Genomic DNA, 22,120 nt, shown 5'->3' on the forward strand with positions numbered 1-22,120 from the left:
GATCCCCCCACCGCGAGACCCTCCATCCCCCCCCCCCCCCACTGATCACACGCCCTTACACTAGGAGCGAAAGTGACCCCCTCCCCCAACCACCCTCTCCTAATCATGGAGAGACCCGATCCCCCCACCGCGAGACCCTCCATCCCCCCCCCCCCCACTGATCACACGCCCTTACACTAGGAGCGAAAGTGACCCCCTCCCCCAACCACCCTCTCCTAATCATGGAGAGACCCGATCCCCCCACCGCGAGACCCTCCACCCCCCCCACCGCGAGACCCTCCATCCCCCACCATCGCACTGACCTCCCCCCCTGTATCCTCCGCATTCCATGAGACGACCGGGGAGAACCTGACAGTGGAGCGGCCCCAGATGATGAGAATGTGGGGGAGGGGGACAGGTACTCACTTAGGCCCGAAGCACATACAGAGACTGGCCAGGTAGCCGTTAGAGAGGGCGAACAGCACCATGATACAGATGTACCAGGCGTCATGCGCCAGGTAGACGGGCAGGTAGTTGCGTGGCATCACATTACACAGCATGAAGAGCGGCAGGAACACCAGACGAGCTGCCACCAGGATGGGCAGAAGTTTACTGTCCTTCCCAGGCTGCAGAAGACACAACACAGCAGAGGTGACGTTACAATTACATCCAAGTGTAAACCACTCATCATATATGTGAACCCCAGTAACCTGAACCTACCAGAACATGGAAACTTCACACATTCACCAGCAGAGGGCAGCAGCCTCCCATACAGAACATAGTCTTATCCACTAGAGGGCAGCAGCACCCACAATATCATCAGTCATCAGCAGAACATCGCTCCTCTACCTCCTGATACATAGTGATATCCTGCAGATTATTACACCACTGACCTCTCTACAGATCTGCAGAACATTGCTCCTCTACCTCCTGACAGATACATAGTGATATATCCTGCAGATTATTACACCACTGACCTCTCTACAGATCTGCAGAACATTGCTCCTCTACCTCCTGACAGATACATAGTGATATATCCTGCAGATTATTACACCACTGACCTCTCTACAGATCTGCAGAACATTGCTCCTCTACCTCCTGACAGATACATAGTGATATATCCTGCAGATTATTACACCTCTGACCTCTCTACAGATCTGCAGAACATTGCTCCTCTACCTCCTGACAGATACATAGTGATATATCCTGCAGATTATTACACCACTGACCTCTCTACAGATCTGCAGAACATTGCACCTCTACCTCCGGACAGATACATAGTGATATATCCTGCAGATTATTACACCACTGACCTCTCTAGTGATCTGCAGAACATTGCTCCTCCACCTCCTGACAGATACATAGTGATATATCCTGCAGATTATTACACCACTGACCTCTCTACAGATCTGCAGAACATTGCTCCTCTACCTCCTGACAGATACATAGTGATATATTCTGCAGATTATTACACCACTGACCTCCCTACAGATCTGCAGAACATCGCTCCTCTACCTCCTGACAGATACATAGTGATATATCCTGCAGATTATTACACCACTGACCTCTCTACAGATCTGCAGAACATTGCTCCTCTACCTCCTGACAGATCCATAGTGATATATCCTGCAGATTATTACACCACTGACCCCTCTACAGATCTGCAGAACATCGCTCCTCCACCTCCTGACAGACACATAGTGATATATCCTGCAGATCATTACACCACTGCCCTCTCTACAGATCTGCAGAACATTGCTCCTCTACCTCCTGACAGATACATAGTGATATATCCTGCAGATTATTACACCACTGACCTCTCTACAGATCTGCAGAACATTGCTCCTCTACCTCCTGACAGATACATAGTGATATACCCTGCAGATTATTACACCACTGACCTCTCTACAGATCTGCAGAACATTGCTCCTCTACCTCCTGACAGATACATAGTGATATATCCTGCAGATTATTACACCACTGACCTCTCTACAGATCTGCAGAACATTGCTCCTCTACCTCCTGACAGATCCATAGTGATATATCCTGCAGATTATTACACCACTGACCCCTCTACAGATCTGCAGAACATCGCTCCTCCACCTCCTGACAGACACATAGTGATATATCCTGCAGATCATTACACCACTGCCCTCTCTACAGATCTGCAGAACATTGCTCCTCTACCTCCTGACAGATACATAGTGATATATCCTGCAGATTATTACACCACTGACCTCTCTACAGATCTGCAGAACATTGCTCCTCTACCTCCTGACAGATACATAGTGATATACCCTGCAGATTATTACACCACTGACCTCTCTACAGATCTGCAGAACATTGCTCCTCTACCTCCTGACAGATACATAGTGATATATCCTGCAGATTATTACACCACTGACCTCTCTACAGATCTGCAGAACATTGCTCCTCTACCTCCTGACAGAAACATAGTGATATATCCTGCAGATTATTACACCACTGACCTCTCTACAGATCTGCAGAACATTGCTCCCCTACCTCCTGACAGATACATAGTGATATATCCTGCAGATTATTACACCACTGACCCCTCTACAGATCTGCAGAACATTGCTCCTCCACCTCCTGACAGATACATAGTGATATATCCTGCAGATTATTACACCACTGACCTCTCTACAGATCTGCAGAACATTGCTCCTCTACCTCCTGACAGATACATAGTGATATATCCTGCAGATTATTACACCACTGACCTCTCTACAGATCTGCAGAACATTGCTCCTCTACCTCCTGACAGATACATAGTGATATATCCTGCAGATTATTACACCACTGACCTCTCTACAGATCTGCAGAACATTGCTCCTCTACCTCCTGACAGATACATAGTGATATATCCTGCAGATTATTACACCACTGACCTCTCTACAGATCTGCAGAACATTGCTCCTCTACCTCCTGATACATAGTGATATCCTGCAGATTATTACACCACTGACCTCTCTGCAGATCTGCAGAACATTGCTCCTCTACCTCCTGATACATAGTGATATCCTGCAGATTATTACACCACTGACCTCTCTGCAGATCTGCAGAACATTGCTCCTCTACCTCCTGACAGATACATAGTGATATATCCTGCAGACTATTACACCACTGACCTCTCTAGAGATCTGCAGAACATTGCTCCTCCACCTCCTGACAGATACATAGTGATATATCCTGCAGATTATTACACCACTGACCTCTCTACAGATCTGCAGAACATTGCTCCTCTACCTCCTGCTAGATACATTCTGCAGATTATTACACCACTGACCTCCCTACAGATCTGCAGAACATCGCTCCTCTACCACCTGACAGACACATAGTGATATATCCTGCAGATTATTACACCACTGACCTCTAGAGATCTGCAGAACATTGCTCCTCTACCTCCTGACAGATACATAGTGATATATCCTGCAGATTATTACACCACTGACCTCTCTACAGATCTGCAGAACATTGCTCCTCTACCTCCTGACAGATACATAGTGATATATCCTGCAGATTATTACACCACTGACCTCTCTACAGATCTGCAGAGCATTGCTCCTCTACCTCATGACAGATACATAGTGATATATCCTGCAGATTATTACACCACTGACCTCTCTACAGATCTGCAGAACATCGCTCCTCTACCTCCTGACATACATAGTGATATATCCTGCAGATTATTACACCTCTGACCTCTCTACAGATCTGCAGAACATTGCTCCTCTACCTCCTGACAGATACATAGTGATATATCCTGCAGATTATTACACCACTGAGCGCTCTACAGATCTGCAGAACATTGCTCCTCTACCTCCTGACAGATACATAGTGATATATCCTGCAGATTATTACACCACTGACCTCTCTACAGATCTGCAGAACATCGCTCCTCTACCTCCTGACAGATACATAGTTATATATCCTGCAGATTATTACACCACTGACCTCCCTACAGATCTGCAGAACATTGCTCCTCTACCTCCTGACAGATACATAGTGATATATCCTGCAGATTATTACACCACTGACCTCTCTACAGATCTGCAGAACATTGCTCCTCTACCTCCTGACAGATACATAGTGATATATCCTGCAGATTATTACACCACTGACCTCTCTACAGATCTGCAGAACATCGCTCCTCCACCTCCTGACAGATACATAGTGATATATCCTGCAGATTATTACACCACTGACCTCTCTACAGATCTGCAGAACATTGCTCCTCTACCTCCTGACAGCTACATAGTGATATATCCTGCAGATTATTACACCACTGACCTCTCTACAGATCTGCAGAACATTGCTCCTCTACCTCCTGACAGCTACATAGTGATATATCCTGCAGATTATTACACCACTGACCTCTCTACAGATCTGCAGAACATTGCTCCTCTACCTCCTGACAGATACATAGTGATATATCCTGCAGATTATTACACCACTGACCTCTCTACAGATCTGCAGAGCATTGCTCCTCTACCTCATGACAGATACATAGTGATATATCCTGCAGATTATTACACCACTGACCTCTCTACAGATCTGCAGAACATTGCTCCTCTACCTCCTGACAGGTACATAGTGATATATCCTGCAGATTATTACACCCCTGACCTCTCTACAGATCTGCAGAACATCGCTCCTCTACCTCCTGATACATAGTGATATATCCTGCAGATTATTACACCACTGACCCCTCTACAGATCTGCAGAACATCGCTCCTCTACCTCCTGACAGATACATAGTGATATATCCTGCAGATTATTACACCACTGACCTCTCTACAGATCTGCAGAACATTGCTCCTCTACCTCCTGACAGATACATAGTGATATATCCTGCAGATTATTACACCACTGACCTCTCTACAGATCTGCAGAACATTGCTCCTCCACCTCCTGACAGATACATAGTGATATATCCTGCAGATTATTACACCACTGACCTCTCTACAGATCTGCAGAACATCGCTCCTCTACCTCCTGACAGATACATAAGTGATATATCCTGCAGATTATTACACCACTGACCCCTCTACAGATCATCGCTCCTCTACCTCCTGATACATAGTGATATATCCTGCAGATTATTACACCACTGACCTCTCTAGAGATCTGCAGAACATTGCTCCTCCACCTCCTGACAGATACATAGTGATATATCCTGCAGATTATTACACCACTGACCTCTCTACAGATCTGCAGAACATCGCTCCTCTACCTCCTGACAGATACATAGTGATATATCCTGCAGATTATTACACCACTGACCTCTCTACAGATCTGCAGAACATTGCTCCTCTACCTCCTGACAGATACATAGTGATATATCCTGCAGATTATTACACCACTGACCTCTCTACAGATCTGCAGAACATTGCTCCTCTACCTCCTGACAGATACATAGTGATATATCCTGCAGATTATTACACCACTGACCTCTACAGATCTGCAGAACATTGCTCCTCTACCTCCTGATACATAGTGATATCCTGCAGATTATTACACCACTGACTTCTCTACAGATCTGCAGAACATCGCTCCTCTACCTCCTGACAGATACATAGTTATATATCCTGCAGATTATTACACCACTGACCTCTCTACAGATCTGCAGAACATCGCTCCTCTACCTCCTGACAGATACATAGTGATATATCCTGCAGATTATTACACCACTGTCCTCTCTACAGATCTGCAGAACATTGCTCCTCTACCTCCTGACAGATACATAGTGATATATCCTGCAGATTATTACACCACTGACCTCTCTACAGATCTGCAGAACATTGCTCCTCTACCTCCTGACAGATACATAGTGATATACCCTGCAGATTATTACACCACTGACCTCTCTACAGATCTGCAGAACATTGCTCCTCCACCTCCTGACAGATACATAGTGATATATCCTGCAGATTATTACACCACTGACCTCTCTACAGATCTGCAGAACATTGCTCCTCCTCCTGACAGATACATAGTGATATATCCTGCAGATTATTACACCACTGACCTCTCTACAGATCTGCAGAACATTGCTCCTCCTCCTGACAGATACATAGTGATATATCCTGCAGATTATTACACCACTGACCTCTCTACAGATCTGCATAACATTGCTCCTCTACCTCCTGACAGATACATAGTGATATATCCTGCAGATTATTACACCACTGACCTCTCTACAGATCTGCAGAACATCGCTCCTCCACCTCCTGACAGATACATAGTGATATATCCTGCAGATTATTACACCACTGACCTCTCTACAGATCTGCAGAACATCGCTCCTCTACCTCCTGACAGATCCATAGTGATATATCCTGCAGATTATTACACCACTGACCTCTCTACAGATCTGCAGAACATCGCTCCTCTACCTCCTGACAGATACATAGTGATATATCCTGCAGATTATTACACCATTGACCTCTACAGATCTGCAGAACATTGCTCCTCTACCTCCTGACAGATACATAGTGATATATCCTGCAGATTATTACACCACTGACCTCTCTACAGATCTGCAGAACATCGCCCCTCTACCTCCTGACAGATACATAGTGATATATCCTGCAGATTATTACACCACTGACCTCTCTACAGATCTGCAGAACATTGCTCCTCTACCTCCTGACAGATACATAGTGATATATCCTGCAGATTATTACACCACTGACCTCTCTACAGATCTGCAGAACATCGCCCCTCTACCTCCTGACAGATACATAGTGATATATCCTGCAGATTATTACACCACTGACCTCTCTACAGATCTGCAGAACATCGCTCCTCTACCTCCTGACAGATACATAGTGATATATCCTGCAGATTATTACACCACTGACCTCTCTACAGATCTGCAGAACATTGCTCCTCTACCTCCTGACAGATACATAGTGATATATCCTGCAGATTATTACACCACTGACCTCTCTACAGATCTGCAGAACATTGCTCCTCCACCTCCTGACAGATACATAGTGATATATCCTGCAGATTATTACACCACTGACCTCTACAGATCTGCAGAACATTGCTCCTCTACCCCCTGACAGATACATAGTGATATATCCTGCAGATTATTACACCACTGACCCCTCTACAGATCTGCAGAACATTGCTCCTCTACCTCCTGACAGATACATAGTGATATATCCTGCAGATTATTACACCACTGACCTCTACAGATCTGCAGAACATCGCTCCTCCACCTCCTGACAGATACATAGTGATATATCCTGCAGATTATTACACCACTGACCTCTACAGATCTGCAGAACATTGCTCCTCTACCTCCTGACAGATACATAGTGATATATTCTGCAGATTATTACACCACTGACCTCTCTACAGATCTGCAGAACATTGCTCCTCTACCTCCTGACAGGTACATAGTGATATATCCTGCAGATTATTACACCACTGACCCCTCTACAGATCTGCAGAACATTGCTCCTCTACCTCCTGACAGATACATACTGATATATCCTGCAGATTATTACACCACTGACCTCTCCACAGATCTGCAGAACATTGCTCCTCTACCTCCTGACAGATACATAGTGATATATCCTGCAGATTATTACACCACTGACCTCTCTACAGATCTGCAGAACATTGCTCCTCTACCTCCTGACAGATACATAGTGATATATCCTGCAGATTATTACACCACAGACCTCTCTACAGATCTGCAGAACATTGCTCCTCTACCCCGACAGATACATAGTGATATATCCTGCAGATTATTACACCACTGACCTCTCTACAGATCTGCAGAACATCGCTCCTCTACCTCCTGACAGATACATAGTGATATATCCTGCAGATTATTACACCCCTGACCTCTCTACAGATCTGCAGAACATTGCTCCTCTACCTCCTGACAGATACATAGTGATATATCCTGCAGATTATTACACCACTGACCTCTCTACAGATCTGCAGAACATTGCTCCTCTACCTCCTGACAGATACATAGTGATATATTCTGCAGATTATTACACCACTGACCTCTCTACAGATCTGCAGAACATTGCTCCTCTACCTCCTGACAGATACATAGTGATATATCCTGCAGATTATTACACCACTGACCTCTCTACAGATCTGCAGAACATTGCTCCTCTACCTCCTGACAGATACATAGTGATATACCCTGCAGATTATTACACCTCTGACCTCTCTACAGATCTGCAGAACATTGCTCCTCTACCTCCTGACAGATACATAGTGATATATCCTGCAGATTATTACACCACTGACCTCTCTACAGATCTGCAGAACATTGCACCTCTACCTCCGGACAGATACATAGTGATATATCCTGCAGATTATTACACCACTGACCTCTCTAGTGATCTGCAGAACATTGCTCCTCCACCTCCTGACAGATACATAGTGATATATCCTGCAGATTATTACACCACTGACCTCTACAGATCTGCAGAACATTGCTCCTCTACCTCCTGACAGATACATAGTGATCTATCCTGCAGATTATTACACCACTGACCTCTCTATAGATCTGCAGAACATTGCTCCTCTACCTCCTGACAGATACATAGTGATATATCCTGCAGATTATTACACCACTGACCTCTCTACAGATCTGCAGAACATTGCTCCTCCACCTCCTGACAGATACATAGTGATATATCCTGCAGATTATTACACCACTGACCTCTCTACAGATCTGCAGAACATTGCTCCTCTACCTCCTGCTAGATACATTCTGCAGATTATTACACCACTGACCTCCCTACAGATCTGCAGAACATCGCTCCTCTACCACCTGACAGACACATAGTGATATATCCTGCAGATTATTACACCACTGACCTCTAGAGATCTGCAGAACATTGCTCCTCTACCTCCTGACAGATACATAGTGATATATCCTGCAGATTATTACACCACTGACCTCTCTACAGATCTGCAGAACATTGCTCCTCTACCTCCTGACAGATACATAGTGATATATCCTGCAGATTATTACACCACTGACCTCTCTACAGATCTGCAGAGCATTGCTCCTCTACCTCCTGACAGATACATAGTGATATATCCTGCAGATTATTACACCACTGACCTCTACAGATCTGCAGAACATTGCTCCTCTACCTCCTGACAGATACATAGTGATATATCCTGCAGATTATTACACCACTGTCCTCTCTACAGATCTGCAGAACATTGCTCCTCTACCTCCTGACAGATACATAGTGATATATCCTGCAGATTATTACACCACTGACCTCTCTACAGATCTGCAGAACATTGCTCCTCTACCTCCTGACAGATACATAGTGATATACCCTGCAGATTATTACACCACTGACCTCTCTACAGATCTGCAGAACATTGCTCCTCCACCTCCTGACAGATACATAGTGATATATCCTGCAGATTATTACACCACTGACCTCTCTACAGATCTGCAGAACATTGCTCCTCCTCCTGACAGATACATAGTGATATATCCTGCAGATTATTACACCACTGACCTCTCTACAGATCTGCAGAACATTGCTCCTCCTCCTGACAGATACATAGTGATATATCCTGCAGATTATTACACCACTGACCTCTCTACAGATCTGCAGAACATTGCTCCTCCACCTCCTGACAGATACATAGTGATATATCCTGCAGATTATTACACCACTGACCTCTCTACAGATCTGCAGAACATTGCTCCTCTACCTCCTGACAGATACATAGTGATATATCCTGCAGATTATTACACCACTGACCTCTCTACAGATCTGCAGAACATTGCTCCTCTACCTCCTGACATACATAGTGATATATCCTGCAGATTATTACACCACTGACCTCTCTACAGATCTGCAGAACATTGCCCCTCTACCTCCTGACAGATACATAGTGATATATCCTGCAGATTATTACACCACTGACCTCTACAGATCTGCAGAACATTGCTCCTCTACCTCCTGACAGATACATAGTGATATATCCTGCAGATTATTACACCACTGTCCTCTCTACAGATCTGCAGAACATTGCTCCTCTACCTCCTGACAGATACATAGTGATATATCCTGCAGATTATTACACCACTGACCTCTCTACAGATCTGCAGAACATTGCTCCTCTACCTCCTGACAGATACATAGTGATATACCCTGCAGATTATTACACCACTGACCTCTCTACAGATCTGCAGAACATTGCTCCTCCACCTCCTGACAGATACATAGTGATATATCCTGCAGATTATTACACCACTGACCTCTCTACAGATCTGCAGAACATTGCTCCTCCTCCTGACAGATACATAGTGATATATCCTGCAGATTATTACACCACTGACCTCTCTACAGATCTGCAGAACATCGCTCCTCTACCTCCTGACAGATACATAAGTGATATATCCTGCAGATTATTACACCACTGACCCCTCTACAGATCATCGCTCCTCTACCTCCTGATACATAGTGATATATCCTGCAGATTATTACACCACTGACCTCTCTAGAGATCTGCAGAACATTGCTCCTCCACCTCCTGACAGATACATAGTGATATATCCTGCAGATTATTACACCACTGACCTCTCTACAGATCTGCAGAACATCGCTCCTCTACCTCCTGACAGATACATAGTGATATATCCTGCAGATTATTACACCACTGACCTCTCTACAGATCTGCAGAACATTGCTCCTCTACCTCCTGACAGATACATAGTGATATATCCTGCAGATTATTACACCACTGACCTCTCTACAGATCTGCAGAACATTGCTCCTCTACCTCCTGACAGATACATAGTGATATATCCTGCAGATTATTACACCACTGACCTCTACAGATCTGCAGAACATTGCTCCTCTACCTCCTGATACATAGTGATATCCTGCAGATTATTACACCACTGACTTCTCTACAGATCTGCAGAACATCGCTCCTCTACCTCCTGACAGATACATAGTTATATATCCTGCAGATTATTACACCACTGACCTCTCTACAGATCTGCAGAACATCGCTCCTCTACCTCCTGACAGATACATAGTGATATATCCTGCAGATTATTACACCACTGTCCTCTCTACAGATCTGCAGAACATTGCTCCTCTACCTCCTGACAGATACATAGTGATATATCCTGCAGATTATTACACCACTGACCTCTCTACAGATCTGCAGAACATTGCTCCTCTACCTCCTGACAGATACATAGTGATATACCCTGCAGATTATTACACCACTGACCTCTCTACAGATCTGCAGAACATTGCTCCTCCACCTCCTGACAGATACATAGTGATATATCCTGCAGATTATTACACCACTGACCTCTCTACAGATCTGCAGAACATTGCTCCTCCTCCTGACAGATACATAGTGATATATCCTGCAGATTATTACACCACTGACCTCTCTACAGATCTGCAGAACATTGCTCCTCCTCCTGACAGATACATAGTGATATATCCTGCAGATTATTACACCACTGACCTCTCTACAGATCTGCATAACATTGCTCCTCTACCTCCTGACAGATACATAGTGATATATCCTGCAGATTATTACACCACTGACCTCTCTACAGATCTGCAGAACATCGCTCCTCCACCTCCTGACAGATACATAGTGATATATCCTGCAGATTATTACACCACTGACCTCTCTACAGATCTGCAGAACATCGCTCCTCTACCTCCTGACAGATCCATAGTGATATATCCTGCAGATTATTACACCACTGACCTCTCTACAGATCTGCAGAACATCGCTCCTCTACCTCCTGACAGATACATAGTGATATATCCTGCAGATTATTACACCATTGACCTCTACAGATCTGCAGAACATTGCTCCTCTACCTCCTGACAGATACATAGTGATATATCCAGCAGATTATTACACCACTGACCTCTCTACAGATCTGCAGAACATCGCCCCTCTACCTCCTGACAGATACATAGTGATATATCCTGCAGATTATTACACCACTGACCTCTCTACAGATCTGCAGAACATTGCTCCTCTACCTCCTGACAGATACATAGTGATATATCCTGCAGATTATTACACCACTGACCTCTCTACAGATCTGCAGAACATCGCCCCTCTACCTCCTGACAGATACATAGTGATATATCCTGCAGATTATTACACCACTGTCCTCTCTACAGATCTGCAGAACATTGCTCCTCTACCTCCTGACAGATACATAGTGATATATCCTGCAGATTATTACACCACTGACCTCTCTACAGATCTGCAGAACATTGCTCCTCTACCTCCTGACAGATACATAGTGATATATCCTGCAGATTATTACACCACTGACCTCTCTACAGATCTGCAGAGCATTGCTCCTCTACCTCATGACAGATACATAGTGATATATCCTGCAGATTATTACACCACTGTCCTCTCTACAGATCTGCAGAACATTGCTCCTCTACCTCCTGACAGATACATAGTGATATATCCTGCAGATTATTACACCACTGACCTCTCTACAGATCTGCAGAACATCGCTCCTCTACCTCCTGACAGATACATAGTGATATATCCTGCAGATTATTACACCACTGACCTCTCTACAGATCTGCAGAACATTGCTCCTCTACCTCCTGACAGATACATAGTGATATATCCTGCAGATTATTACACCACTGACCTCTCTACAGATCTGCAGAACATTGCTCCTCCACCTCCTGACAGATACATAGTGATATATCCTGCAGATTATTACACCACTGACCTCTACAGATCTGCAGAACATTGCTCCTCTACCCCCTGACAGATACATAGTGATATATCCTGCATATTATTACACCACTGACCTCTACAGATCTGCAGAACATCGCTCCTCCACCTCCTGACAGATACATAGTGATATATCCTGCAGATTATTACACCACTGACCTCTCTACAGATCTGCAGAACATTGCTCCTCTACCTCCTGACAGATACATAGTGATATATCCTGCAGATTATTACACCACTGACCTCTCTACAGATCTGCAGAACATTGCTCCTCTACCTCCTGACAGATACATAGTGATATATCCTGCAGATTATTACACCCCAGACCTCTCTACAGATCTGCAGAGCATTGCTCCTCCACCTCCTGACAGATACATAGTGATATATCCTGCAGATTATTACACCACTGACCTCTACAGATCTGCAGAACATTGCTCCTCTACCTCCTGACAGATACATAGTGATATATTCTGCAGATTATTACACCACTGACCTCTCTACAGATCTGCAGAACATTGCTCCTCTACCTCCTGACAGGTACATAGTGATATATCCTGCAGATTATTACACCACTGACCCCTCTACAGATCTGCAGAACATTGCTCCTCTACCTCCTGACAGATACATACTGATATATCCTGCAGATTATTACACCACTGACCTCTCCACAGATCTGCAGAACATTGCTCCTCTACCTCCTGACAGATACATAGTGATATATCCTGCAGATTATTACACCACTGACCTCTCTACAGATCTGCAGAACATTGCTCCTCTACCTCCTGACAGATACATAGTGATATATCCTGCAGATTATTACACCACAGACCTCTCTACAGATCTGCAGAACATTGCTCCTCTACCCCGACAGATACATAGTGATATATCCTGCAGATTATTACACCACTGACCTCTCTACAGATCTGCAGAACATCGCTCCTCTACCTCCTGACAGATACATAGTGATATATCCTGCAGATTATTACACCCCTGACCTCTCTACAGATCTGCAGAACATTGCTCCTCTACCTCCTGACAGATACATAGTGATATATCCTGCAGATTATTACACCACTGACCTCTCTACAGATCTGCAGAACATTGCTCCTCTACCTCCTGACAGATACATAGTGATATATTCTGCAGATTATTACACCACTGACCTCTCTACAGATCTGCAGAACATTGCTCCTCTACCTCCTGACAGATACATAGTGATATATCCTGCAGATTATTACACCACTGACCTCTCTACAGATCTGCAGAACATTGCTCCTCTACCTCCTGACAGATACATAGTGATATACCCTGCAGATTATTACACCTCTGACCTCTCTACAGATCTGCAGAACATTGCTCCTCTACCTCCTGACAGATACATAGTGATATATCCTGCAGATTATTACACCACTGACCTCTCTACAGATCTGCAGAACATTGCACCTCTACCTCCGGACAGATACATAGTGATATATCCTGCAGATTATTACACCACTGACCTCTCTAGTGATCTGCAGAACATTGCTCCTCCACCTCCTGACAGATACATAGTGATATATCCTGCAGATTATTACACCACTGACCTCTACAGATCTGCAGAACATTGCTCCTCTACCTCCTGACAGATACATAGTGATCTATCCTGCAGATTATTACACCACTGACCTCTCTATAGATCTGCAGAACATTGCTCCTCTACCTCCTGACAGATACATAGTGATATATCCTGCAGATTATTACACCACTGACCTCTCTACAGATCTGCAGAACATTGCTCCTCCACCTCCTGACAGATACATAGTGATATATCCTGCAGATTATTACACCACTGACCTCTCTACAGATCTGCAGAACATTGCTCCTCTACCTCCTGCTAGATACATTCTGCAGATTATTACACCACTGACCTCCCTACAGATCTGCAGAACATCGCTCCTCTACCACCTGACAGACACATAGTGATATATCCTGCAGATTATTACACCACTGACCTCTAGAGATCTGCAGAACATTGCTCCTCTACCTCCTGACAGATACATAGTTATATATCCTGCAGATTATTACACCACTGACCTCTCTACAGATCTGCAGAACATTGCTCCTCTACCTCCTGACAGATACATAGTGATATATCCTGCAGATTATTACACCACTGACCTCTCTACAGATCTGCAGAGCATTGCTCCTCTACCTCATGACAGATACATAGTGATATATCCTGCAGATTATTACACCACTGACCTCTCTACAGATCTGCAGAACATCGCTCCTCTACCTCCTGACATACATAGTGATATATCCTGCAGATTATTACACCTCTGACCTCTCTACAGATCTGCAGAACATTGCTCCTCTACCTCCTGACAGATACATAGTGATATATCCTGCAGATTATTACACCACTGAGCGCTCTACAGATCTGCAGAACATTGCTCCTCTACCTCCTGACAGATACATAGTGATATATCCTGCAGATTATTACACCACTGACCTCTCTACAGATCTGCAGAACATCGCTCCTCTACCTCCTGACAGATACATAGTGATATATCCTGCAGATTATTACACCACTGACCTCTCTACAGATCTGCAGAACATCGCTCCTCCACCTCCTGACAGATACATAGTGATATATCCTGCAGATTATTACACCACTGACCTCTCTACAGATCTGCAGAACATTGCTCCTCTACCTCCTGACAGATACATAGTGATATATCCTGCAGATTATTACACCACTGACCTCTCTACAGATCTGCAGAACATTGCTCCTCCACCTCCTGACAGATACATAGTGATATATCCTGCAGATTATTACACCACTGACCTCTCTACAGATCTGCAGAACATTGCTCCTCCTCCTGACAGATACATAGTGATATATCCTGCAGATTATTACACCACTGACCTCTCTACAGATCTGCAGAACATTGCTCCTCCTCCTGACAGATACATAGTGATATATCCTGCAGATTATTACACCACTGACCTCTCTACAGATCTGCATAACATTGCTCCTCTACCTCCTGACAGATACATAGTGATATATCCTGCAGATTATTACACCACTGACCTCTCTACAGATCTGCAGAACATCGCTCCTCCACCTCCTGACAGATACATAGTGATATATCCTGCAGATTATTACACCACTGACCTCTCTACAGATCTGCAGAACATCGCTCCTCTACCTCCTGACAGATCCATAGTGATATATCCTGCAGATTATTACACCACTGACCTCTCTACAGATCTGCAGAACATCGCTCCTCTACCTCCTGACAGATACATAGTGATATATCCTGCAGATTATTACACCATTGACCTCTACAGATCTGCAGAACATTGCTCCTCTACCTCCTGACAGATACATAGTGATATATCCTGCAGATTATTACACCACTGACCTCTCTACAGATCTGCAGAACATCGCCCCTCTACCTCCTGACAGATACATAGTGATATATCCTGCAGATTATTACACCACTGACCTCTCTACAGATCTGCAGAACATTGCTCCTCTACCTCCTGACAGATACATAGTGATATATCCTGCAGATTATTACACCACTGACCTCTCTACAGATCTGCAGAACATCGCCCCTCTACCTCCTGACAGATACATAGTGATATATCCTGCAGATTATTACACCACTGTCCTCTCTACAGATCTGCAGAACATTGCTCCTCTACCTCCTGACAGATACATAGTGATATATCCTGCAGATTATTACACCACTGACCTCTCTACAGATCTGCAGAACATTGCTCCTCTACCTCCTGACAGATACATAGTGATATATCCTGCAGATTATTACACCACTGACCTCTCTACAGATCTGCAGAGCATTGCTCCTCTACCTCATGACAGATACATAGTGATATATCCTGCAGATTATTACACCACTGTCCTCTCTACAGATCTGCAGAACATTGCTCCTCTACCTCCTGACAGATACATAGTGATATATCCTGCAGATTATTACACCACTGACCTCTCTACAGATCTGCAGAACATCGCTCCTCTACCTCCTGACAGATACATAGTGATATATCCTGCAGATTATTACACCACTGACCTCTCTACAGATCTGCAGAACATTGCTCCTCTACCTCCTGACAGATACATAGTGATATATCCTGCAGATTATTACACCACTGACCTCTCTACAGATCTGCAGAACATTGCTCCTCTACCTCCTGACAGATACATAGTGATATATCCTGCAGATTATTACACCACTGTCCTCTCTACAGATCTGCAGAACATTGCTCCTCCACCTCCTGACAGATACATAGTGATATATCCTGCAGATTATTACACCACTGACCTCTACAGATCTGCAGAACATTGCTCCTCTACCCCCTGACAGATACATAGTGATATATCCTGCAGATTATTACACCACTGACCTCTACAGATCTGCAGAACATCGCTCCTCCACCTCCTGACAGATACATAGTGATATATCCTGCAGATTATTACACCACTGACCTCTCTACAGATCTGCAGAACATTGCTCCTCTACCTCCTGACAGATACATAGTGATATATCCTGCAGATTATTACACCACTGACCTCTCTACAGATCTGCAGAACATTGCTCCTCTACCTCCTGACAGATACATAGTGATATATCCTGCAGATTATTACACCCCAGACCTCTCTACAGATCTGCAGAGCATTGCTCCTCCACCTCCTGACAGATACATAGTGATATATCCTGCAGATTATTACACCACTGACCTCTACAGATCTGCAGAACATTGCTCCTCTACCTCCTGACAGATACATAGTGATATATTCTGCAGATTATTACACCACTGACCTCTCTACAGATCTGCAGAACATTGCTCCTCTACCTCCTGACAGGTACATAGTGATATATCCTGCAGATTATTACACCACTGACCCCTCTACAGATCTGCAGAACATTGCTCCTCTACCTCCTGACAGATACATACTGATATATCCTGCAGATTATTACACCACTGACCTCTCCACAGATCTGCAGAACATTGCTCCTCTACCTCCTGACAGATACATAGTGATATATCCTGCAGATTATTACACCACTGACCTCTCTACAGATCTGCAGAACATTGCTCCTCTACCTCCTGACAGATACATAGTGATATATCCTGCAGATTATTACACCACAGACCTCTCTACAGATCTGCAGAACATTGCTCCTCTACCCCGACAGATACATAGTGATATATCCTGCAGATTATTACACCACTGACCTCTCTACAGATCTGCAGAACATCGCTCCTCTACCTCCTGACAGATACATAGTGATATATCCTGCAGATTATTACACCCCTGACCTCTCTACAGATCTGCAGAACATTGCTCCTCTACCTCCTGACAGATACATAGTGATATATCCTGCAGATTATTACACCACTGACCTCTCTACAGATCTGCAGAACATTGCTCCTCTACCTCCTGACAGATACATAGTGATATATTCTGCAGATTATTACACCACTGACCTCTCTACAGATCTGCAGAACATTGCTCCTCTACCTCCTGACAGATACATAGTGATATATCCTGCAGATTATTACACCACTGACCTCTCTACAGATCTGCAGAACATTGCTCCTCTACCTCCTGACAGATACATAGTGATATACCCTGCAGATTATTACACCTCTGACCTCTCTACAGATCTGCAGAACATTGCTCCTCTACCTCCTGACAGATACATAGTGATATATCCTGCAGATTATTACACCACTGACCTCTCTACAGATCTGCAGAACATTGCACCTCTACCTCCGGACAGATACATAGTGATATATCCTGCAGATTATTACACCACTGACCTCTCTAGTGATCTGCAGAACATTGCTCCTCCACCTCCTGACAGATACATAGTGATATATCCTGCAGATTATTACACCACTGACCTCTCTACAGATCTGCAGAACATTGCTCCTCTACCTCCTGCTAGATACATTCTGCAGATTATTACACCACTGACCTCCCTACAGATCTGCAGAACATCGCTCCTCTACCACCTGACAGACACATAGTGATATATCCTGCAGATTATTACACCACTGACCTCTAGAGATCTGCAGAACATTGCTCCTCTACCTCCTGACAGATACATAGTTATATATCCTGCAGATTATTACACCACTGACCTCTCTACAGATCTGCAGAACATTGCTCCTCTACCTCCTGACAGATACATAGTGATATATCCTGCAGATTATTACACCACTGACCTCTCTACAGATCTGCAGAGCATTGCTCCTCTACCTCATGACAGATACATAGTGATATATCCTGCAGATTATTACACCACTGACCTCTCTACAGATCTGCAGAACATCGCTCCTCTACCTCCTGACATACATAGTGATATATCCTGCAGATTATTACACCTCTGACCTCTCTACAGATCTGCAGAACATTGCTCCTCTACCTCCTGACAGATACATAGTGATATATCCTGCAGATTATTACACCACTGAGCGCTCTACAGATCTGCAGAACATTGCTCCTCTACCTCCTGACAGATACATAGTGATATATCCTGCAGATTATTACACCACTGACCTCTCTACAGATCTGCAGAACATCGCTCCTCTACCTCCTGACGGATACATAGTGATATATCCTGCAGATTATTACACCACTGACCTCTCTACAGATCTGCAGAACATCGCTCCTCCACCTCCTGACAGATACATAGTGATATATCCTGCAGATTATTACACCACTGACCTCTCTACAGATCTGCAGAACATCGCTCCTCTACCTCCTGACAGATACATAGTGATATATCCTGCAGATTATTACACCACTGACCTCTCTACAGATCTGCAGAACATTGCTCCTCTACCTCCTGACATACATAGTGATATATCCTGCAGATTATTACACCACTGACCTCTCTACAGATCTGCAGAACATCGCTCCTCTACCTCCTGACAGATACATAAGTGATATATCCTGCAGATTATTACACCACTGACCCCTCTACAGATCATCGCTCCTCTACCTCCTGATACATAGTGATATATCCTGCAGATTATTACACCACTGACCTCTCTACAGATCTGCAGAACATTGCTCCTCCACCTCCTGACAGATACATAGTGATATATCCTGCAGATTATTACACCACTGACCTCTCTACAGATCTGCAGAACATTGCTCCTCTACCTCCTGACAGATACATAGTGATATATCCTGCAGATTATTACACCACTGACCTCTCTACAGTTCTGCAGAACATTGCTCCTCTACCTCCTGACAGATACATAGTGATATATCCTGCAGATTATTACACCACTGACCTCTCTACAGATCTGCAGAACATTGCTCCTCTACCTCCTGACAGATACATAGTGATATATCCTGCAAATTATTACACCACTGACCTCTCTACAGATCTGCAGAACATCGCTCCTCTACCTCCTGACAGATACATAGTGATATATCCTGCAGATTATTACACCACTGACCTCTCTACAGATCTGCAGAACATTGCTCCTCCTCCTGACAGATACATAGTGATATATCCTGCAGATTATTACACCACTGACCTCTCTACAGATCTGCAGAACATTGCACCTCCACCTCCTGACAGATACATAGTGATATATCCTGCAGATTATTACACCACTGACCTCTCTACAGATCTGCAGAACATTGCTCCTCTACCTCCTGACAGATACATAGTGATATATCCTGCAGATTATTACACCACTGACCTCTCTACAGATCTGCAGAACATTGCTCCTCTACCTCCTGACATACATAGTGATATATCCTGCAGATTATTACACCACTGACCTCTCTACAGATCTGCAGAACATTGCCCCTCTACCTCCTGACAGATACATAGTGATATATCCTGCAGATTATTACACCACTGACCTCTACAGATCTGCAGAACATTGCTCCTCTACCTCCTGACAGATACATAGTGATATATCCTGCAGATTATTACACCACTGTCCTCTCTACAGATCTGCAGAACATTGCTCCTCTACCTCCTGACAGATACATAGTGATATATCCTGCAGATTATTACACCACTGACCTCTCTACAGATCTGCAGAACATTGCTCCTCTACCTCCTGACAGATACATAGTGATATACCCTGCAGATTATTACACCACTGACCTCTCTACAGATCTGCAGAACATTGCTCCTCCACCTCCTGACAGATACATAGTGATATATCCTGCAGATTATTACACCACTGACCTCTCTACAGATCTGCAGAACATTGCTCCTCCTCCTGACAGATACATAGTGATATATCCTGCAGATTATTACACCACTGACCTCTCTACAGATCTGCAGAACATTGCTCCTCCTCCTGACAGATACATAGTGATATATCCTGCAGATTATTACACCACTGACCTCTCTACAGATCTGCATAACATTGCTCCTCCACCTCCTGACAGATACATAGTGATATATTCTGCAGATTATTACACCACTGACCTCTCTACAGATCTGCAGAACATTGCTCCTCTACCTCCTGACATACATAGTGATATATCCTGCAGATTATTACACCACTGACCTCTCTACAGATCTGCAGAACATTGCCCCTCTACCTCCTGACAGATACATAGTGATATATCCTGCAGATTATTACACCACTGACCTCTACAGATCTGCAGAACATTGCTCCTCTACCTCCTGACAGATACATAGTGATATATCCTGCAGATTATTACACCACTGACCTCTCTACAGATCTGCAGAACATTGCTCCTCCACCTCCTGACAGATACATAGTGATATATCCTGCAGATTATTACACCACTGACCTCTCTACAGATCTGCAGAACATTGCTCCTCCACCTCCTGACAGATACATAGTGATATATCCTGCAGATTATTACACCACTGACCTCTCTACAGATCTGCAGAACATTGCTCCTCCACCTCCTGACAGATACATAGTGATATATCCTGCAGATTATTACACCACTGACCTCTCTACAGATCTGCAGAACATTGCTCCTCCACCTCCTGACAGATACATAGTGATATATCCTGCAGATTATTACACCACTGTCCTCTCTACAGATCTGCAGAACATTGCTCCTCTACCTCCTGACAGATACATAGTGATATATCCTGCAGATTATTACACCACTGACCTCTCTACAGATCTGCAGAACATTGCTCCTCTACCTCCTGACAGATACATAGTGATATACCCTGCAGTTTATTACACCACTGACCTCTCTACAGATCTGCAGAACATTGCTCCTCCACCTCCTGACAGATACATAGTGATATATCCTGCAGATTATTACACCACTGACCTCTCTACAGATCTGCAGAACATTGCTCCTCCT

General features: G+C 44.2%; 1 protein-coding gene across 1 annotated transcript in view; it reads right to left on the reverse strand.

Moving 5' to 3' along the window:
* Positions 1–401: 401 nt before the first annotated feature.
* LOC142700035 (equilibrative nucleoside transporter 1-like) overlaps positions 402–22,120 on the reverse strand; it is a 34,780-nt gene continuing 13,061 nt past the window's right edge. The window contains exon 11 of the mRNA XM_075848089.1: positions 402–605. Within this exon, the coding sequence (XP_075704204.1) occupies positions 402–605 (204 nt within the window). The remainder of the gene's footprint in view (positions 606–22,120) is intronic.

Source organism: Rhinoderma darwinii, unplaced genomic scaffold (assembly GCF_050947455.1).
Source record: "Rhinoderma darwinii isolate aRhiDar2 unplaced genomic scaffold, aRhiDar2.hap1 Scaffold_1775, whole genome shotgun sequence".
In the NCBI taxonomy this organism is placed as follows: Eukaryota; Metazoa; Chordata; class Amphibia; order Anura; family Rhinodermatidae; genus Rhinoderma; species Rhinoderma darwinii.